This window comes from Chrysochloris asiatica, unplaced genomic scaffold (genome assembly GCF_000296735.1).
Source record: "Chrysochloris asiatica unplaced genomic scaffold, ChrAsi1.0 scaffold00104, whole genome shotgun sequence".
NCBI classification, from domain to species: domain Eukaryota; kingdom Metazoa; phylum Chordata; class Mammalia; order Afrosoricida; family Chrysochloridae; genus Chrysochloris; species Chrysochloris asiatica.
Window position 1 is genome coordinate 10700650 of NW_006408622.1, and position 27877 is coordinate 10728526.

Below are 27877 nucleotides of genomic sequence, written 5' to 3' on the forward strand. Positions count from 1 at the left end.
TAGTGGTTATTAATTGGGCTGCCAACCTTAAGGTCAGCAGTTCGAAACTACCAGCTGCTCCGCGGGAGAAAGATGAAGCTTTCTACTCCTGTAAAGATTTACACCCTTGGAAACCCTGTTCAGGGTCGCTATGGGTCGGAACCAACTCGACGGCACTTAACAACAACAAATATAGTGTAGTGAGTATGAATAGGGCTGCTAACCTCAAGGTTGGCAGTTTGAAACTACCAGGTATTCCACAGAAGAAAGATGAGGCGTTCTGGTCCCGTAAAGATTTATAGCCTCAGAAACCCTGTGCGGAGTCACTATGAGTCAGAACCAACTCCACAGTACTTAACAACAACAACAATATATATATATATAATTGTTGTTGTTGTTAGGTGCTGCACAGTTGGCTCCAACTCATAGCAACCCTGTATAGGGTTTCCAAGGAGCGGCTGGTTGATTTGAACCACTGACCTTGTGGTTAGCAATCCCATGTTTATCCTCTAGCGGCACACCAGGACTCTATGGTGTGGTGCTCTAAGATAATCACTGGACCGCAAGGTCGGTTTGAACTGAAATGTTGTTGGTTCAACCCATCAACCACTCCTTGGAAGCCCTATACAGGCTCCCATCTAGAATGTTAGCCAGATGCAGGTGTCCTGCTCTGACCACTTGACAGCTATTAACCTACCGAGCTAAGTGCTGTTCTTATCCCCATTTTACAGAAGAGGAAACTGAGGTCCCAGTCACCTAAGTAATTTGCCCAAGATAACCAACTAATGCAAGGACCCAGAGAGCCTGCCCCTGGGCCCCAATGCCTGTCCCCCAGGTGTTTCTAGAAGACTTAGAGCACCCACTGTCTTCAGGACAAGAGGCTATGCTTAGCTTATTTCTGTCCTGGGCAGGGTCTCTGTGGGCATCGAGGTTTGTACCCGCCAGAGAAGGCTGCTTGCTGGACTTTCTGCTGCACCCCTGGCTGTCCCCAGTGCTGCCCCCAGTCCTTAAGTACTTGTCCCACCTCTGAAGTACTCACTGATGATGTCCAGGACACTGTGCTCTGAGAAGGTGTACTGGTTGTAGCCTCCCAGGTCTCCTCGGAAGTAATACTTGCCACCCAGCTCGGGGCTGAGGTTACTGAGCAGGAGGGTGCAGTTGCGAAGGCCCAGGTCTCCCAGGAGGCGGCTTCGACCCTGGAAGCTCTCATGGACCACTTGGGTGCGGGACTTGAAGACCACTGGGGGGTAGTTCTTCGGGTACGGACTGTTAAAGTACCAGACACCATGCACAACAGCAGGCCGCAGCTCATCGGGGAAATCAAAGCGGCAAGGGATGGAGACGCACGTACCCTCGAAGGCCGAGATGGACGAAGGCATCCAGGCACCCCAGTGGCCTCCTCGAGAAGCTGTGGGCAAGCATAGAAGCTGAGAGGCATGATCTGCCCAAACTCCCCTCCACCACCACCAGCTGCACCTGTCACCTGCCGCCAGCCTGGTGGTGCAAAGATCCACAAAAACAACATCCCTGCTCCCCAGCAACCTCCACTCACAAGCCATTACCTGAAATCATAATCCAAAATAAGGGCAGTGTCGTGAGGAATATCATTTTGTACAGCAAGTGAGCAGTAGCTAGAGAGAGGAGAGGAGAAGTTTACAGCCAGGGAAAGGGAAGAGGGTGCTCCAGTCATGGCTTCCGCAAAGGGCCTGCTCTGCTGTCAGCTGCCTCACGATGACCTTGACCCGAGGCCAGGCCTTTATTAACTCATCTGGTCTCTTTGAAGTAGGTGCAATGATTATTTCCATTTTATAGCTACTGTCCAGAAAGGTTAAGTAACTTGCCCAAGGCCACTCAGCGGGTAAGTGGCAGATTAGATTTCTAGTCTGGGCTGCCTGGCTCCCAGTCTGGAGTCTTAACTACTCAGCTTGAGAGTGATATGCTGATAATTATCTTCAACCCCTTCACACCCTGGGGGTGGGTCTCCAGCACGGCTGGACCAGTGGGAAGTGGGAAACAGGGAGGGCAAGAGAAAGGGGAAGTGAATAACCTGCTTCTCACCTCAGTCTACCTGAGTTGGAAATGTCTTCCGGTCTCCCTTGACGCCGGGTCAGCCAGCCAACCTAGAACAGCGGGGAGGTGGCCTGGATGCCGACTGTTTCCTTCTTTCTGTACCCACCATGGGTTGTGGCACAGGCCTGTTGAAAAGCTGCATCTGTTGGCTGGGATAGCCTGGGACCTTCCCACATAGCCTAGCAGCTACTCTACACAGCAACCCCACCTCCTGAGCCTGAATGTAGAAGCACTGTAGGGAAAGAAAAGGGCGTGGCAGAACATTGGGAGGGGGGATAGTGGTGGTGTGCTGTGATGAGTGGGGTGAGGGAGCAGATGTCCCACGGCTGAGCCCTGGGGGTGGCAGGCAGAGACATGGTCCCATCAATGACTGGGTTTCACAGCATCAGCATTCCCAACATGCCGTGTGAATTCCTGCCGCCCTCTCCCTCCCCACAGACGGCCCCTGATGTCCCCACTCTCAACAGAAGTCAGTGCCCAGGACAAAAGAGCCCTGTTCCCTCAGGGGGAGGCTGCCTCATCCCAGGGGACCTCTGGGGTAGGTGGAGGCTGAGGGAGGAGGCAGACACCCCTGGCCAGGAAGGACTGGGATGTGGTATTAGTGAGTTGTCTCAGGATGGAAGCCAGATTTCCAAGTGGCTGAATTTCCCCGCCCACTTCTCCATCTTCCCATGTATCCAGACGCAAGCAGCCAGACACATACACACACCAGTATGAAATGTGATGGGTTTAGATCCAGCCTGCTCACACAACAGACACTTATCCAGATACCCAATCGGGACCCTGAACACATATGTGGGCCCTGGGCCTTGGTGCCTGCACATCACAATGTGCAGATAAGATACAATTATGGTTACTCACAGATGCACCTCGACCCCTTCCTCCCACCCACCATATCTGACACACATGGACAATGTGGTCAAGCACACAACACACTTGTCTGGACCCACACACACATACAGATATACACACAGCTACACACACAAACATGGACCCCCACCACACACATATATTCGCACACACACAGGTCCACAAATACATATGGACCAAGCACATGGACCTGCACATACATACCCAAGAGTAGAAACATATACAGTCTCACATGCTGATGGACGCGTGGCAGGTACATGCACATGCAACAGGAAGAAGACGGGAGACAGACAGAGCCCAGGGCCAGACACCTGGGCTGCATTGACATGTTAAACATGCATTCCCAGTGGGAGCAAACAGTGGCTCTTGAGATGGGTACATTTTTATAGGTAATAATGATTTGTGACCCTTGAAAGGGTCACACCACATAACCATGTTGTTATTAAGTGCCGTCGAGTCAGTTCCGACTCATAGGGATCCTGTGCAGGGTTTCCGAGAAGTGGTTGGTGGATTTGAACCGCCGACCTTGAGGTTCAAACCGACCTTGAGGTCCAGTGCATTATCCTGCAGCGCTACACCAGGACTCTACATACACAGTGTAACTGTAGTCTTAGAATTTCATGCCTGGAGGCAAGTGACAATTTGGAAAAGCACATCTAAAAAGTTTCCTTTCCAAAAGCCCAATGCCATGTGGGAGACAATAATCTAGAAATCATTGAGCAGCGTCGATGCAGACTAAGAGTCACATACATACACACATGAACGTGCACACGCACCTGTGGTGAGCGCTTGCTCACTCCCAACCCACTGCCCCACCCATCTCCTAGATGGCCAGATGTAGGCATTTGTTGTTGTTGTTGTTAAGTGCTGTTGAGTCAGTTCCAACTCATAGCGACCCTGTCTGTATAGGGTTTCCTAGGAGTGGTTGGTGAGCTTGAACCGCCAACCTTGCAGTTCAGACTGACTTTGCAGTCCAGCACACTAACCCACAGTGCCACACCAGGACTCCCTAGGTGTTTGGTTACCTGGAAACCCACCCAGTTCCAGACCATTCCGTCTCCATCTGCTCCAAATGTGGGATCTTCAAGTCAGCTGTCCCTACAGAACTTCCAGCCACACTGGGTCCTGGGAAGGATTCTTTCTTATTTGCCTCTGTGGTTTCTTCCCAAAGCCCAGTCATTGTCCCTGCCATGCCCCCAGCCCATTCCCAAAGCAGTCCTCAAGCTAGCACCCTAAATTAGCAGTGATTCACACTGACCACCCACCTGCAGCCTCTCTCACCTGGCACGTGCCTGGGTGCCCCTGCCCCAGCCGCTCCCACTGGTACTTAGTTAGATGAGCTTGCTCCTGCACTCTCTGCTCCGAGGCCCAGTTCGCAGTCCCCTGGCCTCCCAGGGTCTAGGCCCCCACTTGCTGGTCCCTCCCCTCCCCCCCCACCCCCCGGGTGCCAGGGGCCGCCTGCCTCCAGGGCCCAGCTCCTCCCTGCCCCTGGGGGATGGGGGCACAAAGGGGCCCTTGTCACCACGGGGCTCAGACTGGGCAGCCTGACGCCTGGGTTCTACTAGCTCCTTCCTGGATGGGGCTGGGGAGGGGATGGCTGCCACACTCGTTTCGCCTCCCCCATCATCATGCATCATGATTCTGGGTCCCTGGGAGGGGCTTCTAATCCCTCAGGACATTTCAGGTTGAGAACAGAAGGCTTTGTAGGGAATCTTGGTGTCACCCTGGTCCTGAGAAACCAGCAGAGGCCAGTGTGGGCAAGAGGAGGGGACACCCCCACTTTCTGTAGCGTCACCTCCCCTTGGTCCTCTCATCCTGCTCTATTTTCTTCTAGACTCCTTAATGTCATCTGAAATCACCTGATGTGTTGTTAACTGTCTCCTCTCCTTAGAACATGACCTCTAGGAGAACAGAGGCTTTGTTTTTATTCTCAATAGATCCTGATTTGTAGACTAGCTCTGGGCACGGAGTTAAGCTGGATCAGTGTGGAGAAGGTGGATGAACATGTTCCTCGAATATCTTGTGGCGCTTAAACTGACTCGAGGCCTTTGCTGGTGTTGCCCTTTCTTCCTGGAAAGTTCAGCCCACTCAACCTACTTCCCACTCTGCCTCCAGGCTCTTCAGCTCAGATACCACCTGTTCTGGAAGCTGTTGCTAATCCTTGCACAGCAGCGTGGCCCCTCCACTTCACACCATCTCTTCTCTCCACAGTCCTCAGCTTGCTTGCCCATTTGCACTCTCTATGCCATGAGTCACTCACAAAGTACCCCCAGGGCATAGAGCTCCAGAGGACAGATTGTCTGTCTGTCCTGTTCATGACTGTGTCCCTTAGAACAGTGCCTGACACACAGAAGGTGCTCAGCCAAGGCTGTCTTCATTTCGGGGCTTGTGAGACACTCTGTGTACAAATTCCACAGTGATCCTACTGCAACGCGGCCGTTTCCATTGCAAGGGGTTCCAGAGCCGGAGACTGGGGGCAGTGTGAAGTGGAGAGGTCTAACCATGGTCTGTTGGGTCACACTAGTGCATCTTCCACCCTCCTCTGGGCCAGAGCAATGGGGAGGGAGAGAGGGTCCTTTCTCCCAAGGGAGAACCCAGGAGTGAGGGTGGGGAAATCCCTCAGACCAGGGAGTAAAGAGCAGAGAAGGCTGGGAGGAGGAGGGGGAGTCCTACCCCCTCCTCAGGCTTCATGATGTCAGCCTCTGCCCGTGCCTTTCCCAGTCACGGACAAAGGCCCATTGAGAGTAGGGTGGGGCTTGAACACTTGGATCCTGGAGAAGAGAGGGGTTGGTGTCTGAGCTTTGGGTAAAGACATCCAGATCCTGGGCACTCATATATCAAAATCTCAGAGTCAACACCAACCCCTTAGGGCCATATGCCTGGGCACTTTGGGACTCCATGACCTCTGTGGGTATGAACTGGGCATGCGCGTCCCATGGGCATGCGCATCAGCATTGGTGACAATCGCTGAAATCTGAACTGTCCAGACTCCAGGCCCCAGGAGAGAAGCAGGTGAAGTGAATGTGGGGTGTGGGGAACTGGAGAGCTGGTGCAAAGGGCTCAGCCACTGCTGCATCCAGCTGCCAGTGTTGGCAGATCATCTGATCTTTCCAGAGAAGGCAGGAATCCAGATATTTATGGGAAATGCCCTAAATTTTAAGACAAAACTATACTTTAATCTAGTACAAACCAACAAGCGAAGAAAAGATTCAAGCCTCAAGTTGCAATATTGAAGGATTCTATGGGTAACATATTAAACGATGCAGGAAGCATCAAAAGAAGATGGGAGGGTGGGACCCTATCCAGAGAAGCAGCGACACCAGATATGGAGGCAGAGATGAGGACATGGAGAGATAGAGCAGCTGAGGACTCTAGACTCATGGAAACAGAATGGCTGTGTGCTGACGGCCAGGAGGCAGGCTTGCAGAATATGCCCTTTGGTTGTTTAAATGTTTTTATGTACATCCCTTAAAAAACAAAAACAAAAAACAGAGAGAATAAAAGCAAATACTGTTGAATGATGATGCACAGAGGAGATTATAATCATTGCAATAAACAATGAGTGTAAAACCAATGTTCTCCCATGTAAACTATCACTCAATTCACAATAAAAACTTAAAAAAAAAGAAGATGGAAAATATACACAGTCAGTGTGCCAAAAAGAATTGTTCGACATTCAACTATTTCAGGAGGTAGCATATGACCAAGATCCTATGGTTTTGGAGGAGGAAGTCCAAGCTGCACCAAAGGCATTGGTGAAAAGCAAGGCTTCAGGAATGACTGGAATACCAATTGAAATGTTTAACTAATGGATGCAAGCCTGGGGGTACTCATTCATCTATGCCAAGATATTTGGAAGATTGCTATTTGACCAGTCAACTGAGAGGTATCCATATTCAAGCCTACCCTAAAGGAAAATTCTCCAACAGAATGCAGAAGTTACTGAACAATATCATTACTATCAAATAAGAGCAAAATCTTGCTGAAAATAATTTTTAAAGGGTTACAGCAATACATAGGCAGAGGAGTGCCAGATTCAGAAGAGGCCGTGGAACAAAGAATTGTCATCATTGTTGTTAGATGCCATGGAGCTGGTACCGACTCATAGCAATGGCGACCCTAGGCACAACAGAACAAAACACTGCCCAGTCCTGTGCCTACCTCACAATCGTTGCTACACTTGAGCCCATTGCTGCTGCCACTGTGCCAATTCATCTCATTGGGGGACTTCCTCTTTTTTGCTGACCCTCCACTTTACCAAGCATGAAGTCCTTCTCCAGGGAATGGTCCCTCATGACAAGATGTTTGAAGTATGAGAGACTAAGTCTGGCCATCCTGGCTTCCAAGGAGCATTCTGGCTGTACTTCTTCCTACACAGATTTGTTTGCTCTTTTGGCAGTCCTGTTATACCCAGAATTCAGGGTCCCCAAAGACCACCAAGGAGCCGAGGCCGATGCAAGTGCACAAGGGTTGTTTATTCAAGCTCGAGCCTGGGCCTTCTCCGTATCCGGCACAGCGGACTCGGGAAAAGGCCCTGAGCTCTTTCTTAGCTGAGTTTTTATAGAGTTTTCAAACAAGCTTAGGTTTTTCAGCTTTACGATATCTGGATTGGTTGGCATTTGGCAAAGTATGAGATGGTACAGTTTAATTGGTCAGTACTGGTGGTCTTTTGTTCTTAGGCTAGGATAAGGAAAACATCTGGCATCTGGCCTTGGGTTGTCTTGTCTATTACTTACCTAGTTCTTGCTGTTGCTAGGGGTGAAAGGATATTCTAAGGCAGCATGAGCTGATTTAGCATGTTCCTGGAACAGGAGGACGTGTTCAGGCTAATGTACAGAATGGAGTCTTTTTCTTGGTCCTACAGTCCATGGTACTTTTAATATTATTGCTGATATCAGATCTTGGTTAAAAACAGAATAACAAAAAGATGTTTACCTGTATTTTATTGACTATGCAAAGGCATCTGACTATGTGCATCATACTGGATTGTGGATAACATTGCAAAGAATGGGGATTCCAGGACAACTTAATTGTGCTAATGTGGAAGCTGTACATAGACCAAGCAACAGTCATTAGAACAGAACGAGGGGATATTGCCTGGTTTAAAATCAGAAGAGGTGTGTAAATCATCATATGAGCAAATAATCTGAGGACCTTGAGCTACATGAAGAAGAATGTGGCATCAGGATTGAAGGAAGATTCATTAGCAACCTGGGATTTCAAATGACACAGGCTTGAAGAAAGTGAAGAAGATTTGAAGCACTTACTGATGAAGATCAAAGACTACAGCCTTCAGTATGGATTATACCTCAATATAAAGAAAACAAAAATCCTTAGAACTGGACCAATGAGCAACATCACGATAAACAAAGAAAAAAGTTGAAGTTGTCAGGGACTTCATTTTGCTTTGGATCCACAATCAACACCAATGGAAGCTGCAGTCAAGAAAGCAAATGGTGTGTTGCACTGGGAAAATCTGCTGCAAAAGATTTCTTTGAAGTGTTAAAAAGCAAAGTTGTCACTTTGAGCACTAAGGTGCACTTGACCCAAGACATGGTATTTTCAGTTGCCTTATATATGAAAGAATTAGGAAGCAAAATGGAAAAGGATGCCATTGAGATATGATGTTGGCAAAGAATATTGAATGCACATCGATGGTCAGAAACAAAACCACGTCTATGTTGGTAGAAGTAAAGTTACCATTGTGTGGTACATAGGTATGGTTGCTACGCATCCTAGCGAACTTGACAGCATCCAACAATAATGCAGAGCAAGCACCACTGATCACAGGGCACCAGTAAGCTCTCAGGCTCTCGTGAGTAGGAGCTGGAGCTTGGTCCAACCAAGAGGTACTCACATCCCTCAGCCAGAACTCATAGCTTCATACCAGTGGTCCTCAGAGTCTAGCAACCCTTGGGACCACAGCATTACTATCATCTGAGAACTTGTTAAAAACATGAGTTCTCAGCTCCATCCTACACCTACTGAATGGGGAATTCTGACAGTGGAGTCCAGCAATCGCATTTTAACAAGCCCTCTGGGAGATTCTGATGCCCACTAAAGTTTGAGAACCTCTGCTTCACATCTCCCATCTCTAGAACCACCCTTGTTAAAACTACTTGCTAAAATGCAAGGGGTATTGGGTGTCATTAAAAGTAATTAGCAATTTTAAGTTTTCTACTTCCTAGGTGCTGTGGATCAGCAGTGGACTATGAACCACAAGGTCAGCAGTTCAAACCCACCAGCTGCTCCTCAGAACCCTACACAGGATCGCTATGAGTTGGAACCAACTCGATGGCACTTAACAACAACAACAACAACAACAACAACAAGGTATTTACCACCCTCTCCTCTCAACACAGGGCGTCCTCATTACAATGTATTCAAGTTACAAGGAATCACACTTACGACTCAGAACTATTGGTTTTTTTTTTGTTTGTTTTGTGTGTGTACGTCCTATTGTTAGTAATGTGCACTACATATAATATTGCAGCACATGCATAATTTACTGGTGTTACCTTTCTCAGATGTGCAGTGTTAGAATGATTTAGTGTTCAAAACACTGCCTTATAGCTGGTGGCTGCTGCTGATATAAGCTGTTGAGTCCATTTTAACTCATAGCAACACTACATTGGGTTTCCAAGACTGTAAATCTTACGGAAACAGAAAGACTCATCTTTTTCCTATGGAATGACAGGTGGATTCGAACTGCTGATCTTACAGTTAGCAGTCCAATGCGTAATCCACTACACCACCAGGACTCCTTTATAGCAGGCTAGGAAACTGAAAAAGAAAAAGGGAAAAAGAGAGATATTTGACTTATGTCAGAATCATCGTAAGTAGGGAACTACCTGTATTAATCTTTTTTATCATGGGGCATTTGATGATATTCAAAGCAATTTCACACTCATTCACTTGTTTGAGCAGCTCAACAGATGAGCTAAGTCTCCTCCCTTCATAGATAAGGAGGCGGGGTTTCAGAGTAGGCGGAGCTGCCTGGACAACCAGAAATTAATCGAATAGAAGGCGGGCTCTTCACATCAGGTTCCTGTCCTGGCTCCTCCTGTCCATGTTCTGGAAACCTCTCCTCCTAGTCCCTGAGAACAAATGCTCTAGTAGGCTGCAGGGGCAGAAGACTTCTGTTGGTGCACAAGACTGAAAAGGTTACTTCAGTTTGGTTTAGTTTGGCCTGTAGTGTGTTGATTAAGAAAAAGAAGAAAAATAAACTTTAAATCAGTTGCCAATATTTCTAAAAATTCCAAAACTTCACATTGAAGTAAGGATTACCATCCACTTGAAAAATCAGAAGATCTAGCCCTTTGGAGCCTTGATTTGGGTATCGCCTGGAACCCTCCTTGCATGAGGCCCCAGGTCTCACTACTTCCTATAAATACCCAACATGGAGGCATCGCTGTTGCTGTTAAGTGCCGTAGAGTTGGTTCAGACTCATAGTGACCCTGTATAGGATTGCCGAGGAGCAGCTGGTGAGTTTGAACCACCGACCTTGCTGTTCAAACCGACCTTGAGGTCGAGTGCTTATCCTATGGCGCCACACCAGGACTATCATATCAGTGCAGTTGTTTTGTTTTGAGCTAAGAAGAAAATGAAACACTTAACTATGTCTCTGTTTTTATCAAACATGGGAAAATGAGAAGGGATACAGCTTTCAAGAAGTAATGAGAGAAAACTTAAACCCTTGTGGAGGTGAATTATATTCCTTAGGCATTTCATGTGCAAAGTGAGTCCTTGTTGAGAGAATGTAATTCAAGATGGAGTTCCGGGCATGGTCTTGGATAAGCACTCAACCTCAAAGTCAGTTGGAACCACAAAGTCACTGGTTTAAACTTACCAGTCACTCATTGGAAACCCTATACAGGGGTCACTGTGAGTTGGAATTGACTTGATATCACTTAACTACATCAGCAACTGTATTTGTCTGGTCCCTGAAGGATGTTGTTGTTGTTGTTATGTGCCGTGGAGTCGGTTCCGACGCATAGCGACCCTGTATAGGGTTTCCGAGGCTGTAAATCTTTACAGAAGCAGAAAGCCTCATCTTTCTCCCGCAGAATAGCTGGTAGTTTCGAACTGCTGACCTTGCGGCTCGCAGCCCAATTCGTAACCACTACACTACCAGAGCTCCTTCCTGAAGGATAGTGGCTTTCAAAGTTTTTGGTCTCAGGATCCCTTTACACTATTAGAAATCATTGAGAACCCCCAAAAGGTTTTAAGTGAGTTAGAGCTACACTGTAGCACTGTAGTTGGTTGACACATTTGAAGGTGAAAGTGGGCATGTTTCAAAGCACACAGTCCATGAGCCATAGTGATGATGTCATCACACATCATGTGGCCTCTAGAAAACTCCAGTGTATACTCAGGAATGAAAGAGGCAAATGACATCTTAGTACTTTGTGGATCCCTGGAAGGAGTTCCTGGGTCTCACTTAGAATACCCTTGCTAGGCATTTGAGTTTGAAACTTCTGTGGTAACCAGATTTGACTTTCATCCCCTGCTGTTGGCAAGTTCATTTCCAAGACTTTTGAACAGAAGAAACAAGGCAAAGGAAACAAATTTGCTTCACTAAAGTTTCCCACCCCCACACACCCAACTTTGGGAGACAGGGGCCAGAACTGACCTCTGGCCTAGACCCTCGGCAGGAAGAAAGAGCAACAGACAATTCAGTTTGGAAAATAAAATAACCAGCCATTTTATTCCAAGACCATTCACGGAGCGTGCGTTGGAGGGAGAGAGGAATAAATAAGGAAGGGTAGGGGCAGGGCAGGGAGGCTTTATGTCTTGCAGCAAATCCCACATTTTGACTTATGGCAGCAGCCACAGCAGAACATGCAGATGGGGAAGTGGGTATCTCGCCTCCTTCGACCCTGGAGCAAAGGCTGTGGGAGGAAAGGGAGAATGAGTGAGGGAGGCTTGGATGGAAGTTAGGAGACTGGGAGGGAAAGGGTGAGGGGAGAGAAGGGGAGGGTGACTGAAAAGGAAATTCCAGGTGGTCTCACCGTCCAGCCATCCTTGGCTTCAACTGTGTTCTGAGCCTGGTGGTCTGCAAGCTGTGTTGTCTGTGAAAAAAGGGGGAGTGTTGAAGATGGTCGAGTTGCCCCTACCCCTTGGATGGCATCTAATCGCTCAGCTGGAATCCTAGGACTGACCTTGTTCTCTGGTTTTTCTCACTTCCCACAGGCAGCTCTCCTTCCTAAACATAGCCCAGATCTGTCCCTTTCTTTTTCCACAGTCACCCTTCTTCAGGACATACTCCAGTCCTGCCTGGGTACCGGCCACGACCTTGTAGCCAGTGCGTCTGCGTGCCCCCCACAACCCATTCTCCACACAGCAGAGTAACGTTCAGCCTTGTTAGTCAGACCACATTTTTCTGTATTTTAAAGTTGCCCACCCACCCCTCAACCTCATCTCCAAATACCATTTCTGTCCCTTAGTATATTGTCTGTTCTTCAAGTATGCCATTTGTCCTCCCCTCCAGTCTTGGCATGATGTGTCTGTCCCCTTTGCCTGGAACATCCAAGCTTCAACTCAGACGTCACTTTTTCACAAAGTAGCCACGCTTGACTGCTAGGCTCTTGTACCACCCCCCACCTCCACCAAGATCACTCTACCCCCCTCTTTTGTTACTCATGAAATGAAGAGCATGCTCCTGAACACAAAGCATCTTCTTCATGTTGTGTATTGGCTAATTCCATGATGAAAATGTAAATATCACAAAAATCTACTTTGTTTTGTCGCTTTCTTTCCAATGTCTTGAGTAGCACTTGGCACAAAGTAGACCATGAGGGCAGCAGTTCAAAACCGACCAGCTGCTCCTCGGAAACCCTATATAGGGTCGCTATAAGTAGGAACCGACTCAACAGCATTTAACAGCAACAACAAAATGGACATTCAAATATCTGTGGAATTAGTTCGTTGTTGTTAATGTGCCGTGGAGTCGGTTCCGTGGAGTCAGTTCCCATTCATAGCGACCCTGTACAGGGCTTCTGAGGCTATAAATCTTTACGGGAGCAGAAAGCCTCATCTTTCTCCTGCGGAACAGCTGGTAGTTTCGAACTGCTGCCCTTGCGGTTCACATCCCAATTCGTAACCACTACGCTACCAAAGTGGAACCCCTAATCCCTGCCACTCTATACCCCATCCCTGTTCTTTAAGCCAGTGCCCTCTTCCCTGACCTGGGTTTGGGGACCTCCTTGGGGTCCCCTCTCCAGGGTCTAGCCCTCACGTCCCTGTTGCCCTGCTAGGAACCTGGTCCTGTAGGCTCTCACCTGGTAGGGGACAACCGAGCCACTTGTCATGCTGGTGAGGAGAAGAAACAGGAGGCAGGCTGCCTGGGTCTGAGTGCTCATTGCCATTGCGTCTGGCGGGCTGTCCTGTTGTGCAGTTCGCCACTTGCTCTGGTATCTGAGACCCAGTTACAGGCACTTTTATGGGGACTGCTGGAGAGGCGGGGGTGCTGAGCCCCCTCCCCTTTGTCCTGACTCATTTCCAAGAAGGTGGCGGGGCCAAAAAGGTGGGAGAGATAAGCGGGAACAGAGTGACAGGGAACAGGGTTATGTCACCTTAGCCAGTGGAGGTGTGTCCAGGGGGTGGGGCAGACAGGGCCTCAGACATGTGCCTCCAGCCAGCCACCTGGGGAACCCTTTCAATGTGATTATCACCCTATTGATTGCAGAAGAATGATTACTCTCCCCCCACCCCAAAAGTTGAATAGCTTTGTGACCCGCAAGGTACCCTCATTCCCTACCCTCACCCCCAGATGAGGGCTGTCACCTACTGGGAACCTCAGGAGTGCCTGACATAGTTTAGGGGAGCTTCCCAAGGCATCAGGTTCTCTTCATACACGCATAGGTTCTGGAATGTTGGGATTACATTCAGTGTGAGTCTCTAGCACTCAACAGTGTTTCTGAATTGTCAAAGTGGTGCTAGTGTCTGGAGGATGTATGCAGGGCCTTTCGACCATAAAAGCTAAGCAGGAACTGTAGTAACTACTATCTAATGAATGAATGCATCTTATATGCCAGGTGTGCTCCCAAGCTTATGTACTGATTGACTTGTGTTAACTCAGCCTGGCCACTGGTTCTTTATAAGCAGCTCCCAGCTACCTGCACCATCCTGAGCAATTCAGGGGCATTAGGCTGGGCTTGCTAACCACAAAGTCAATGGTTCAAACCCCCCAGTGGAAGAAAGGTGAGGCTGTCTGCTGCAGTACAGACTTAGTGTCAGAATTGATTTGATGGTGCGGGTTTGATTTTGGTTACGTTGCTTTGTCAGCCACACAGCCCTCCTTCCTCTTAGGAGCCCTCCAGCCCCCTCAGTCTCTGACATGCTTTACTTTACAGAAGAGGAACTAAAGAATAGGCCCTGGCTAAGTTCACCCATCTGGAGGCAGAGCTGGGGAATTGAGCCTGGGTCGCCTGACTCTGAGACCTCACTCTTCTCCATCCTGGGGCTCTCAGCAGATACTGTGGGGTGCAGAGGTGAACTAGAGCTGGCTTGTGAGAGCAGAACATTCCCATCTCGTCCCAGCTGTTTTTCAGGGCATCATGCTGGTCCCTGGAAATTGGCTGTGGTAGGATTGTTCCACCCAACCATCTGCAAACACTATAGACCAGAGCTTGCTTTGGTTGGGAGTGCTGGTGCCCCAGCACACCACTGCCACAACCCGAGGCTGAACTGAGGCCGCTTTCAGTCTTCCCTAGCCAGGCCATCACAGTGGCCGATGGCTGTTCCGCCCCGAATCTGCCTCAACCCTACTACCACAGTTCATTACCATGTAGGAATGAATAATTCTTCCTGGTCTCAAACCAAACAGAAGAACCCTTAGAAAGAACTGCTCCCCACTATCTGCCTTCCCTCAGTCTCCTGTCCACCATTGTTGTTCAGTGCCATTGAGTCAGTTTTGACTCATAGTGACCTTGCATAGGGTTTCCAGAGTGCCTGGTGAGTTTGAACCACCAACCTTGTAGTTCTAACTGACCTCAGGGATGAGTGTTTATCCTACACCACCAGACCAGGACTCTATCTGTCCACCATACCCTCCCTCAAAGATGGCCTCCAGCAGGGGCAAGGCCAGGGTCTAGGAGAAGAGCACGAAGAAGAGACCAGTTGGAGCCAGCTCGGGGGGCACGGAGGCAGAGCTCACAGAGGGGGCCTGAAAGGCAGCTGTGGCCCCCGGGATTGCATGGAAGTGAATGGGGGCTGTGGAGTAAGGCAGACCCTGGTAACGGTCACAGGGAGACACGGCGGCATCCTTCAGGCCAGCCAGGCGCCACCGCATCTCACTCAGCCCAGGTTTCATCATCCGTCAGGGGCAGGGGTCATGGCACCGGCGGCGCCAGAGCCGTAGTGACAGGCGACAGGCTGCCGGGCCAAGCCTGGTGTCCTGGCCACTGGCCCTCCCCGGGGGTGAGGGGCTCAAGGCCAGGCCCCACCATTGGCTGGTCCCGGGGGGAGGGCTTCAGCCTAAAAGGGAAGGTTAGAAGCTAGTCCTGAGTTTAGGAACTGCTGACATGGGAGACCCCAGCCTCTCCCCCAACAACATGACACTTGTCCTTGACCCCCGGCCCCACATACACACACCTGGGGCTTCAGAGAACATCCATCCTCCATCCAACCAGCACACTGGGTACCAGGGATTGGCACACGGTTGTGAACATGAGCTTCCCCCATCCCCACCCACTTCTGAGATGGATGGACACACAGACAAGGCGGGGGCCACTTGGGGCCAGTTTATTGCAGTTAAATACCTCTCTATTTTTTTTTGTCCATTTTTTTTTCCATAAAGAAAATTAAAACACACACACACACCCAAAGGGGAGCAGGGATCCGGAAACAAGAGGTGGGGTAGGACATGGCCTCCCTGCTTAGGTCCAGGCTCTGGGGAGGACCCCCCCCAAAGGCTCCCCTCCTTCCCATAAGCACCCTGTCTCAGCACCTCTAGGGACCAAGGAGGCCGCGGGCTATGCGGGGGCTCTGTCCTCCTCCCTCTTGCCTCCAGGCAGGGCTGGATGTGCCAGGACTTAATGGGGGCTGAGAGAGGGGAGACAGACAGACAGATGGGGGAAGATGTTGTTTCCAAGTTCAAGTGGGTGATGGGGGCTGTATCCACAGAAATGCATTATTTCTCCCCGTTTTTTGTTAAAAATCTACTATAAAAAAACGCAGCTGGGGGAGGGGCATCTGTCCCTCTCTGTGCTAAGGGCTGGGGAAGGGGCTCCGCTTCGCACGCTGGGGTGGGCTGTCACGGCCGAGTGCTCTCGCCCACCATCTCTAGGTTGTGCTGCTGCAGCTGAGCTCGAAGCAGGGCATTCTCATTCTTCAGCTCCTCTATCTGGGAGACAAGGACACGGGTGCAGGGAGAGGGCGGGCTCCTGGCGCCCCCCACCCAGCTCCAGGTCCTGTACCCACCTGTTGCCTCAAGAGCTCGTTGTCCATCTGCAGCCGCTCAGCTTCCTTGAAGGTCTCCTGCATGCGCTGGTTGGTCTGACGCAGCTCCCGGATATAGTCACAGGCCTTCGACAGGATCCCGCCTTTGCTCTGGCAAGGATGGCAGAGTAAGCACTGGCCCACCGACCCACCCCAGGGCAGTTCCTGTGTCTGGTTCCCAGATGGGGCTCAGGGTCAGGGGCCACTCACCGCTCCCGTCTTGCTGTTATCTGCATTACAATCTGGAATGATTTTTGAAAGTTGGACAATCCAGTTGTTGATCTTGTCCCTCCGCCTCCGTTCCACTGTGGGAAGGACAGCAAGTAGGACAGCTATGCATACAGCACTTATGGTGGGCCTGGGACACTGCTGAGCGATTTACCAGGAGGGAGATGACTCTAAGCCGCTGTAGGGCACAGAGATTCTGAATCTCACAGCTAGTCAGAGACTAGGTGGACCCCGAGGCCAGGTAGCCCGGCTTCCATGCCTACTTCACAGTCCTTGTTATGCAAGAATGAAAAAATGCTGACCCACAAGCACCAGACCCGTCTTTAGAGCAGAAATCAAAGCTAGGGGCTGTAGGTTTTGTTGGCCCACCCAGAGTATTTTTTTAAAAAGTTAAAAATTCAGAGCCAGCATTTACAAATTGGGAAATTTCAGGTAACTGGCATCTTTGGCTTCTTTTGACAAATGGCGTTCTGGTTCTATGGGGACATGTTCTTGGATGGTACCATGCAATAGGTTTCTCTTATATGTGGCCTCTCAGGTCTGGGGTATAATTCAGCCAAAAATAGTTGGGTGGGCCACAGCCTGCACTGTGATTGGTCAATTTACAATGCAAATTATGTGCCTTTTTTGCCCACTGAGGGGACCTCACTACCATCAGGAAATGCCTGGAGTCTTTGGACCCAGGGTTCCTGCACCAAGGCTTCACACCAGCTTGAGGCGGCTCCATTCCTATGTGTTACACAAACCAGCTTGAGGCGGCTCCATTCCTATGTGTTACACAGGAACCAAATCTCTTGCCAGTGGGATTCTGACCAGAGCAGGAAACACCAGAGTCCTGGCGTGGCACTGTAGGATAAGCACTGAACTACTAACCACAAGGTTGGAGGAAATCCTATATAGGGTCACTATGAGTGAGCACTGACTTGATGGCACTTCACAGACAGGGAAGACTAAAGTTGTCAAGGATCCACAATCCATGTCCACGGAAGCAGTAGTTACGAAGCCTAATAACATACTGCCTTGGACAAATCAGCTGCAAAAGATTCAAGTGTTAAAAAACAAGCTGTCATTTTGAGGACTACGGTGTGCCTCACCCAAGCCATGGTATTTCTAATCACCTCATATACATGTGAACGTCGGACAATGAAGAAGGAAGACCAGAGAAGAAGTACTGCGTTTGAATTATGGTGTTGGCAAATAATGAGGACCCTACCATAAACTGCCAGAAAAACGAACAATCTGTCTCGGAAGAATTACAGTCAGAACGCTCCTTCCAGGTGAGGACAGCCAGACTGTCTCATGTACTTTGGACGTGCTATCAGGAGAGCCCTGTCCCTGGGGAAGGACAGCACCAGCACGCTTGGAAAACAAGAGTGTCAACAAACAACAGGAAGACCTCCCTGACACACTGACTGCAACAATGGGTTCAAACATGACAACTGTGAGCACGAGGACCGGCCAGGGCTTTCATTCTGTTTGCACAGGCTCACTCCGAGTCCGAGTCCACAGTGGACGGTGACCAACGGCGTTGCTCTGAATGTGTGATCGGTCACTGTCATTGGGTCGAGCGCTGCTGTCTTCTACTTGAGTAAAAGATTTGGTTGCTATGCAATATGTATGCTCTGTTGGCCAGGGACCAACTGGTTTGAGCTGGTCTGAACCCCTGCCCTGCCCTGCGAACCTCCTAGACTTGGGACAATGAAAACTGTACACTGGAGATGGTGTGAGATGACTGACGTAGGCTTGCCGATCCCTAAAGCAGTAGAGTAAGCACCTGGGGCCAGAGGCTTTGCTAGCAGAGTCGAGTGCCTCTGGGCATGTGTCAGTGGCTCTAAAAAGATTCAACACTGGTTTGAACAGGGCTGAGGAGGCCAGGTCTAGTGAAGCCCAGGAGAGGGGCCTGCCTGTGGGCATGGCAGAGAAGCAGCTGAGAGCTCTCTTGATTGGAAGCTGTCCTGACTGAAGAACCGTGTCCTGTCTCCTGAATTGTCTCTTGTTACTTCCCTAAGAAACCACATCATGAGTGTTGTCTGAGTTGTGTGTGGCCACTGCAACAAATTATGGAAGCCAGCGGAGAAGCAGAGTGTGGGTCACAGAAGGGCAAAAGCTTGAGAGTGAGCTATGTTTGATCCTGATCCCTCCTCCTGAAGTTAGGAGAATTCAGGTACCACCGGATTAGTGACTAGCAAGAATGGGCTAGTGCCCCCTTACACAGACCTAAGTGAGTGCCCACTCTCCACTTGCCCGGACTCCTGCGATTGGTTCCCACAGTTCCCACAGACCCAGAGTCCTCGGTCTCTCCAAAGTTCTTGCCTCCTTGATTTCGTTTTGCCTTCATCTTTAAAACTAAAGTCTAACCAGGTCTTACTTACACTTACCTAAAACCCTGCCTCAGTGGCTAGTCCCAGTTCCCCACACTGGCACTTGTGGGTCTCAGAAGTCTCTCCTCACAGAGGACAACGTGAACCTTAGCCTAGAGAGCAGCGACTAATGGAAGTATCCAGATTTGTGATTTTGCTTCGCCAAAACTCTACTCTCTCACTCAAACTCTCACCAGGTGAGCAAGTGCAGCTTCCTCCCTTCAGACTGGGCATGTGTGCAGCGCCCTCATTCACTGGGGCTCCTCACCTGGCCCCAACCACTCCCTTAAAATCTGTACACCTGAGACAAGGCTGTCTCGGTCAGTCTTCACTACCTTCCAGGCACACAGCACACAGAGGGGGGGAGCAAAAGTGAGCCCCGCTGTTCTCTCAGCCCCACCCCACACTCCTTAGCTCCGGCCAGGATGACTTACACAGGAGGTGTTTGTGGAGAAGGAAACTCATGTGGGGCCCACCAGGATGGTGAAGGAGGATTTGGGGGATTTGGGAGGAGGGCAAAGACAGTGGTGATAATATTGGGGTGGGTGGGTTTCACACCTTTGGAGGCCAGTACCTCCTCCCACCCTGGTGGTTCCTTGGAGGACACACTTCCCTCAGCAGTTGCTTTCGTCTACTTCCTGCAGACCAGCCAGCCCCTTCCCAGCTCCAAGCGCCTCCATGCTCTGGCCTGGGTGACACCACCCTCTTCCCTGGCCTCTTTTTTTCTCTCTCTCTCCTCTGGAAACCTCCCAAATGCTAGGACTACAGCATGCCAGGAGACTGAGTTTCACGCTTCATGCTGGCCATCCACGCCCAGGCACCATTACTACTGAGGTGAGCCATCAAGGGCAGCCACGGTTTTCAGGCTTCAGGACCCCTAGGGCCCGACAGGTGAGGCCACTGTCCAACTGAAGCAGCGGTACCGCCTCCACCTTCCACGGCAGCTGCCTCAACCACCACCTCCATTCCCAACGTTTCAACTGGGGAACTCTAATGGCAAACAGCTTCTTCGTCTCCCTTCTCTGTCTTCCCGCAGTCCGGCCGTCACGTGTCTGCAGCTACAGCTCACTGAGCGTCCCAAATCCTGAGTGGGCAGGGACAGGGAAGAGAGAGACAGTGCATCTCCTCCACTCGGCACTTGTTCCTTACAGACGAACTGCCTACCCTAGTGCACAGGGTACATTACGACATCCGATCCAATCTCTGCCACCGGCACTCACAGCACGATGGCAACTGCAGGTGAGGAGACCTGTCCTTTCGGAGGCATGTTGGAACCAGCATGTGTAAAGTGACCAGGGAACGCCAGGGCTACAGCACTGGATTCTCTATGGAGGTGGGAGTATGATGTGACCTACTGGAGAAAGACTTAGAGAGGAAACAGCTGGACATCGGCTGGTTCCTGAGAGGCAGGGACATCAGACAGACAGGTGTCAAGATCCCAGGAGGGTGAGTTGGAAATTCATTTGGGTAATGTATGGTGGGTGAGGTAGGGGAAGGGCATGAGGGGTTATAACACTAGCCCATCAAGGCCTTGAACTTCATGGTTAGGGCCTTGAGTTTACGGCCTTCAGGTGGGGTCCTGGTGTGGAGCTGTACGATAAGCGCTCGACTTCAAGGTCAGTGGTTCAAACCCACCAGCCGCTCCTCAGAAACTCTAAACAGGGTTGCTATGAGTCAGAACCGACTTGACAGCACTTCACAACAACAACAACAACAACATCATCATTAAGACAGGTGGCAATGTGGTCAAACCTGTAGTTTGGGTCAACCGTTATAGTACATTTAAAATGGAGAAAGGCCCATTAAGACCAAACTACATCTTCAGTTACTTCCATGGAAACATTGAAAACACTTTCTAGAAGCAAAACTTCCCAGAAATGAAGCGAGAAAGACAAATCCACCAGCCAAGCTGGAGACTTTAAAGTGCTAAAAAGAATCGTGTTCTCTTAGAAACTGACAAAACAAGAATCTGAAAAAACCAGAAACCAGAAGGCCCCAACTTACAACATAGATGAGTTATGATGGCTCATGCTTTCAATCGGGGATTTTTTTTTTTTTTTTGCTAAAGTCAATACACAGAATTGGGAAGCAGTAAGATCTTATTGCACAATGTATGAAGGATAAAAGCAAAGGATCAGACAGAAGCTAATTTTCTGACTGGAAATGCTATTTCTATTCCCAGGGATAACCGAGATGATCCAATGCCTTCCACAGTGGAGTTATCACTGTAACTGACAAAATGCCAACATTGCTCAAGTCTTCTTTATCACCTGGGCAAAGGTTTAGGATTTGTGTATCTTTTTATGTATGCATGCATTAAAATATATCTAAGTTTATATGCAATGTACACAAGCCTCTGGCATTCCCAGGTCACTACATACTCTGGTTATAACATGCTTCCTATGATGTGACAATCTGCCTGCAATTCACCATCATGCTGGGAGTGATACTAAACTTAGACCATGATATTGAAAATTTACAGGAAAAAAAAATCAAAGAAAGAAAGAAGAGGAAGAATTTGACTTATATCAGAACACTGTCAACCAACTTGACCTAAATGAAACTCCTGGAATATTCCATCTAACAGCAGCAGAAAGAATACACATTATCTTTAAGTGCATGTAGGAACTTTGACCAAGATAGACCATATTCTTAATGCTGTTGGATGCTATGGAATAGTTCTGACTCATCGTGACCCGTAGGGCTCCCCTAGCAAGAATGGTTATGGAAGCAGGTTGCCAGAGAACAGCTGAAGGGTTCAAACAGCCCATCTGTATTAGCAGTCCGGTGCTTAACTGTTGGGGTCACCAGGACTCCCCGGCTATAAAATAAGTATCAAAAAAATGTCAAAAGGATTGGAATTCTTTGACCACGAAAGAATTGAAAGAAATTTAAAACAGAAACAAACAGCTATCCAGAAAAGTCACAAATAATTTGAAATTAAGTAACACTCTTCTCAACAACTCAGGGGTCAAAAAAGGAAATCACAAGGAGAATTGGAAACTATTTGATCTGAAAATATAACATATTAAATGGGAGGCAGCTAAGTATCACAGAGAAATTTACAATTGTAAACACTTATAATTAGAATGAAAAGGGCTCAAAATCACCTTTAAAAGCTGGGGGAGAGAGGAAGGTAGGAAATATGGCAAATTAAACCCAAAGAATGAATGTGTAACATTAAAAACAGAAGCCAGTAAAACAGAAAAACACAATGCAATCCAGCATTTAAAGATCAGATTTCATATAAAGATCTAGATTTCTGGTTTCTCCAAAGTTCTGGAAACAGTGGGCTCCGTTCTGACAAAACTCTGTGCTGGGCAAGGGTTGTCCTTCATTCATGCAAGACACATGTGTCCCAGTTCACCAGTGGCCCACCACCCCCGTTTCCAACACATCAAGCAGTTTGTTCTCTTTGACCCCTGCAGTATCATGGATTGCTGGGAAAATGAGGAACTGGGAACCAGGAAGCTGATTTGAAAGCCACCATAGCACAGATCCTGGAGGCCTGGGGTGGCGCTGTGGGCTAATGCGTCAGACTGCAAAGTCCGTGGTTCAAGTTCGCCAGCTGCTCCTTGGAAATCCTACACAGGGTCGCTATAGGTCGGAATCAATTCAACAGCACTTTAACAACAACAGCACAGATCCAAGTCCTAGTGTGGCACTGTAAGGTAAGCACTGAACTGCTAACCAAAGGTTGGCGGCTCAAACCCACCAGATGCTCCTAGGAAAACCTATACTATGAGGTGGAACGGACTGAATGACACTTAACCGCTGACCTTACGGTTCAAACTGACCTTGCAGTCTAGCAAGAAGACCACCAAGGAAATGGACTGATACAGTGGCAGTAAAAATGGGCTCAAACGTAACAACAATTATGAGGATGGCACAGGACCAGACAGTGTTTCATTCTCTTGGGCACAGGGTCACTATGAGTTGGAACCGACTCAATGGCACCCAACAATGTTGTTGTTGTTAAGTGCCGTCGAGTTGGTTCCAACCCATACCAATCCTGTATAGGGTTTCCAAGGGGCAACTGGTGAGCTTGAACCTTGCAGTTCAAACAGCTTCGCAGTCTGGCACATCAGCCCACAGCGCCACATCAGGACCCAATCACATAGTAGCTAGCTAGCATTTCTGGCTTGGCTAACGGTGAAGGGAGTCATTACTCCAGAAAGAGCAGTAACACATGGGAGCCGCCGGGGAGGGAAGATGGTTAAATTTTGTTTGGGATAAATCCGGCAGAGGTACCTTGGCAAGGAGAACCAGCAATGGAGATTCTGAATGGGTTCTAAATCTGGTTCTGGAGTCCCAGAAAGAAGCATGGCACACTGGGCCTGCCCTGTGCCTGAGTGGCAGGTGAAATCCTAAGAGGACACAGTGAAGCAGTCCTCCTCTCATCTTTTTGTGGGTCACAGACCCTCTTCCAGAGGAAACTAGCAGACTCCCCACCCCAGCTCAGAAAAATAACAAATATCTGCAATTGAAGATCAGGGTTTTGGAGATACTGACAAGAGCTTCTGAGAGCCAGCCCCTGGGCTTATAGTTTCACACGTCTGAGGCAGATGGAGGAGGGTGGCTAGACCTTAAGGCACACCACCAGTCAGAGCAGTTTCTCAGGCTCACGCAGATGGAAGAACCTCCTGGGGAATTTGTTGAAAACACAGACTCCTGGCTCTTCTGTGACCTACTCAGCCAGCAGCTCCTGGGGAGAGTTCTGAGGAGAGCTTGATTTTAAACAAGTTTCCCAGGGAGGTTTAGGAAAGCTTGTTTTGTGGGACAGGACAGGAAGAGGCAGCGTATAGAACTGGAGAGGATAGTGTAAAATGGAACATTCCCGAAAGGAAGGGAATAGACAGGGTCAGAAGCTTGGAGCTCAGACAGGAAAGGACGCCAGTGGATTTGGCAATGACATCGTCATCAGTGACCTTAAACAGAGTCATTTGGTAAAGAAATGAGCCGGTCTGCAGAGGGTACCGGGGGATGGGCAAAGGGTGGCTCAAATATTCTACAATAGATGCCATTGCATCAATTCTGACTCACAGCAACCCTGTTTACCTCTACAGGAGCCAATGGCCTCCTCTTTCTCCTGAGGAGTGAGTGGATGGAGGGTTTGAACCGCCGATCTTGTGGTGAGCAGCTCAATGTGTAACCAACCCACAGCACCATGAGAACTGTTGTTGTTGTTATGTGCCGAGGAGTCACTTCCAACTCATAGTGACCCTGCACAGGGCTTCTGAGGCTGTAAATCTTTACGGCAGCAAAAAGCCCCATCTTTCTCCCTCTGAACAGCTGGTAGTTTTGAACTGCGGGCAGTGAGATTAGCAGCCCGACGCGTAACCACTACGCTACCAGAGCTCCTTCACAACACCCACAGCATCATGAAGATCTGCCTGGTTAATAAAACTATGGCTTTTATAGTCTGAGAAAGATGCGAAGACTGTTCGGAAGTAGTTTAAGGCAGCGAGAGTCTGACAGCTGGGTGGAGGAGGGCAGCTGGGTGGTCCCACTGAAGTTGCTTAGTGCATTCACTCTGCGTGGGGCAGCAGCCCCTCTGCTAGTGGGTCTCCCAGCTCTCCTCACTGCATCCTCTCTGAGCCTCTAGGGTAGCTATGCTGACAGCACTCACCAAGAAGGAAGCAGGTGCAGAGTTCAGGGGTTAGTCTATGGTCAAGTGGTCAGTACGTGGGGCCAGGAATGCCAAGGGAGCTCACTGGAGATCCTCAAACTCACTTTACCCATAACCAGGCCCAGACATCTCTTCCCTTCAAATCAGCTCTCCCCTGACATCTCTCCCATAAGGACCCATCATGCTACCCTCCCTGATTGATGAAATCCTGATTTCTCAGTCCTGTTGGCCACTGTATCCGAACTCAGCAAGCTGTCTGAGCCACAGGCTCCCTGGTCCAACACCCATCCCCTCTCCATATTGACTCCTGAAACCTCATCATGGCGTTCAAAACTTTCCTTGACTCTACACAGATCCTCCACCATGACCAAACAAGCCCTGCCGAAGCAACTGGACCTCACTGTGTCTCCCTCTCTGTGCTCCCCTAGGTCTGACAGCCACTTCTCTGGGGACCCTCACCAGACCGCCTCATCAGTCAGACACAACCCCTCCCTCTCCTGGGCACCCTGAACACTTCAGACCAGTCTCCAGACCCAGCAGCACAGGGCATCTGCAGCTCAGGCCGGAATCTGCCGTCAGTGAATATTTGCGGAGTGACAGTTGTTTGGGTCTAAGTGTCCCTCTGGCACTTGCTGGTTTGAGACTAGGGAACAGCTTAAGAGGTGCAGTGAACTACAGAGTAGGATGTGGTGTTTATTGGGCAGAGGCTCTGGTCTCCGCTAGCCAAAAGCCGCTTCCCCAAGTGTCTGACTAGCAAAACCTCCGCAATCCAGGCAGTCACTGCAAGGAGGGAATGGGAGCACAAGGATGGGCAGCTGGGAGCCAGGTGGGGGCCTAGACACCAGGGGTATCCTCTGCTCTTGCAATGGCAGCCACATCTAAAGGAGCCAGATCACCACAAGTCTATAATATAATAGGCCATCTCCCATTTTGGATGTCAGCCATTCATTCAAATCACCACCTACGCATGATACAACACCTGTCTCAGTTCATGCCCCTGCCGAAGAGTTCCCAACGCTGAGCTCAACACCCTCTCCGCTCACTTTCAATTCTCTAGCATTTAACAAATAAGCATCAAGCACCTGGAGGTATGATAATAAGCTACAGCTGCTTCCCTCTCTGTGACTCCAAACACCAGGACCAACTTGTGAGGGTGGCGGCCTGAGCTCACACAGAAGCCCCACCTTGCCCTTACCTTCGTTGTGCTGAGCTCTCCTTCTCTCATCCCGGGGTGTTCGGGTTCCATCGATTTTCCTGGAAGAGAGAAAAAAAATAAGACACGTTACCTCAAGTACCACTTACTCAAGTACTCAATAAGCCTCAAAAATGACCCCTGTAAGATAAATCCACATTCAGAAAGAGGGAGGAAAGGGTGATCCCTTTACACAAGACAGGCAGAAAGAAAAGAACAAATATGCCCAGTGCCTGCCTGCTGTGTGTTCAAGTCCCATCCCAAGAAATTTCTTTCTCCACTAGATCCAACATCAGACTCTCCCAGTGTCTCCTGAACATGAACCCATGGATCTAGTACATACGGTGAATAGGGGTGCGTCCGGGGTGCAATCGTCCTCTGTGTTCCTGTCTGCAGTACATCCTGGGGGGTCATCATGACATAGAACTGGCCTGCAGGAAAATCGGGGTTTGTGTCACAGATGGGGACAGAATTGGCACTGGTTGGGGGGAATTCCCTCCCTGCTAGGATTGTGGCCTCCCCTGCCCTCGGTCCTAGTCCCGGGTTCCACTTACCTCCTGCCTGCAAGCTCTGGTCTGTGGTCTGTACCGACACAGCCGTAGTATCTCCCACGCTGGAGGCTGGGAAATAGGCAAAGCGCGCCTCCCCGCTGACAGCCTCGGCTGCGGGACTGCCACCATTACTGAAGGGGTTTTGGATTACAGCCTGGGTATAGGACAGAGGCCACCCATCACTATTTTCCCCCCATCTCATCCCCTTGTTGACACAGTAGATGTTTATGACACTTTCTGTGACGATGGGGCCAGCACTCCTTGTTGGTGTGTTTGACGTTTATAACATTTTCTGTGGGGAGAGGGGAACATCTCTGTGTGCCACTCTGTCTCCGCAAGCCCAGACAGTTCTGGAACTTGGCAGATACTCAGCAATGACTTGCTGGCCCTTCCTTCTTATCTCTACGAGACTGCCCTGCCCGCCTCAGGCTTGTTTTAAAGAAAACAAACTGAGGCCTGGAGAGATCTTGCCTAAGGCTTCACCTGGCAGATAACGAATTTTATCTCACAAAGTCCCATAGCCTAAAGGGAGCCCTGTGATCCAATTGCTCTCCCTCCCTCCCAATCCCAAAGCTAGTGACCCTCCATCCCCCTGGGTTGCTGGGCACCTACCAGAGGAAAGGGTGCTGCGGGACCTGAGGGCACAGAGGCAGCGGTGGGGCCTGGGCGCTGAGCTGCCCCGTCCACACCCACCTGGGTCACGGCCTGCTGACCCCCAGTGAAGGCAGCCGTGGACACCACACTGACCGCGCCAGCCGCGTCACCCTGGCCATCCAGTTGACCATCAGTCACCTGGACTACACGGTATGTCACCTGCAGGGGGCGGCAGAACAGCGAAGCCGGCTCTGGGGCTCAGGCACAGGGCCAGGTCCAAGCCCCCTCCCAGCACTCCGCTCACCCATCCGGCTGCCCGCCCCTCTGCCTGCCCACCCAGCTCCCGGCCCCACGCCTCACCTGTCCTCCATTATTCTCTGTGCGGAACTGGTACTGGATGTTGTGGTCGCCGAACGCCGCCTGCTGGACGCTGGCGATGGCCACCGCCGTCTGCTCTTCAGCCCCAGGGCCGTCCCCGCCTGTCGTCGGTGGGAGAAGGGCAGGGGGGATGGTCAGCGCACCGGCCGAACCCAGGAGCCCCAGCCCCCTCTCCGGGCGCGAGCCGCAGCCCCGCGTGCACTCACCTTCCTGCAGCTCGACACCTTCTTCTGTTTCGGGTCCCTTGTCGTGGCTGCAGGGAGGGCGGAGGGAAGAGGGGGTCAGGGCCGTCCACGCCCCCGCCCCTGGGCTCAGGTGCAGGGCCTCTGGACCGCCGGGCCGGGGCCGGGGCGCCGCTCGGGCCGGGGTGGGGGCCCCGACTACCGGGCGCTGGCTCCCCCTCCCTCGCAGCCTCCATTTTGAGCTGGGCCCCGCGGCCGCTCGGGATCATGGCGGCCCGGCCAATAGGCCAAAGGGCCGGGGCCCAGGCGCGCGGGGCGCGGCCCGGTCCGGCGCTCTTACCTGGCGGCGTTAGCAGTGGTGGCCGAGGCAGCGGGATCCAGACCCGGGTCCAGCATGTCCATGG

The 27877-nt window shown here is 50.2% G+C and overlaps 3 protein-coding genes across 4 annotated transcripts in view; all 3 read right to left on the bottom strand.

The window, feature by feature from the left end:
• The window catches only part of MAG (myelin associated glycoprotein), a 15486-nt gene extending 13417 nt beyond the window's left edge, over positions 1-2069 (bottom strand). The window contains exons 1-3 of one of the 2 annotated variants that reach the window (XM_006867367.1): positions 2038-2069; positions 1542-1610; positions 1019-1387 (exon numbers count right to left, since the gene is read on the bottom strand). In XM_006867367.1, coding sequence (XP_006867429.1) covers positions 1019-1387; positions 1542-1587 — 415 coding nt within the window. In that variant the 5' untranslated portion in view covers positions 1588-1610; positions 2038-2069. Of the gene's footprint in view, positions 1-1018; positions 1388-1541; positions 1611-2037 lie in introns of those variants that run through there. The other variant, XM_006867368.1, reaches the window with a different exon arrangement.
• A 9636-nt stretch (positions 2070-11705) lies between these two features.
• HAMP (hepcidin antimicrobial peptide) lies at positions 11706-13286 on the bottom strand. The gene is made up of 3 exons (XM_006867369.1): positions 13200-13286; positions 11931-11990; positions 11706-11810 (listed from the first exon to the last, which is right to left on the bottom strand). Exons 1-3 carry the CDS (start codon positions 13284-13286, stop codon positions 11706-11708), a joined length of 252 nt encoding a protein of 83 aa, XP_006867431.1.
• Positions 13287-16174: 2888 nt separating this feature from the next.
• USF2 (upstream transcription factor 2, c-fos interacting) lies at positions 16175-27875 on the bottom strand. The gene is made up of 10 exons (XM_006867370.1): positions 27814-27875; positions 27498-27544; positions 27274-27392; positions 26932-27132; positions 26323-26473; positions 26112-26199; positions 25772-25830; positions 16570-16664; positions 16342-16470; positions 16175-16264 (listed from the first exon to the last, which is right to left on the bottom strand). The coding sequence occupies exons 1-10, from the start codon at positions 27873-27875 to the stop codon at positions 16175-16177; spliced, it is 1041 nt and encodes a 346-aa protein (XP_006867432.1).
• Positions 27876-27877: the final 2 nt, after the last annotated feature.

What these genes read in the sequence shown, in the direction of transcription:
- HAMP (XM_006867369.1), bottom strand. Translation starts at nt 13,286, where the DNA reads ATGGCAATGAGCACTCAGACCCAGGCAGCCTGCCTCCTGTTTCTTCTC. An exon ending in GCTCGGTTGTCCCCTACCAG is followed by an intron (nt 11,991 to 13,199) that starts GTGAGAGCCTAC and finishes CTTTTTTCACAG; the next exon opens with ACAACACAGCTTGCAGACCA. An exon ending in AAGCCAAGGATGGCTGGACG is followed by an intron (nt 11,811 to 11,930) that starts GTGAGACCACCT and finishes TTCCTCCCACAG; the next exon opens with CCTTTGCTCCAGGGTCGAAG.
- USF2 (XM_006867370.1), bottom strand. Translation starts at nt 27,875, where the DNA reads ATGGACATGCTGGACCCGGGTCTGGATCCCGCTGCCTCGGCCACCACT. An exon ending in CAGAGAATAATGGAGGACAG is followed by an intron (nt 27,133 to 27,273) that starts GTGAGGCGTGGG and finishes CGCCCCCTGCAG; the next exon opens with GTGACATACCGTGTAGTCCA. An exon ending in ACGAGCTCTTGAGGCAACAG is followed by an intron (nt 16,265 to 16,341) that starts GTGGGTACAGGA and finishes CTTGTCTCCCAG; the next exon opens with ATAGAGGAGCTGAAGAATGA.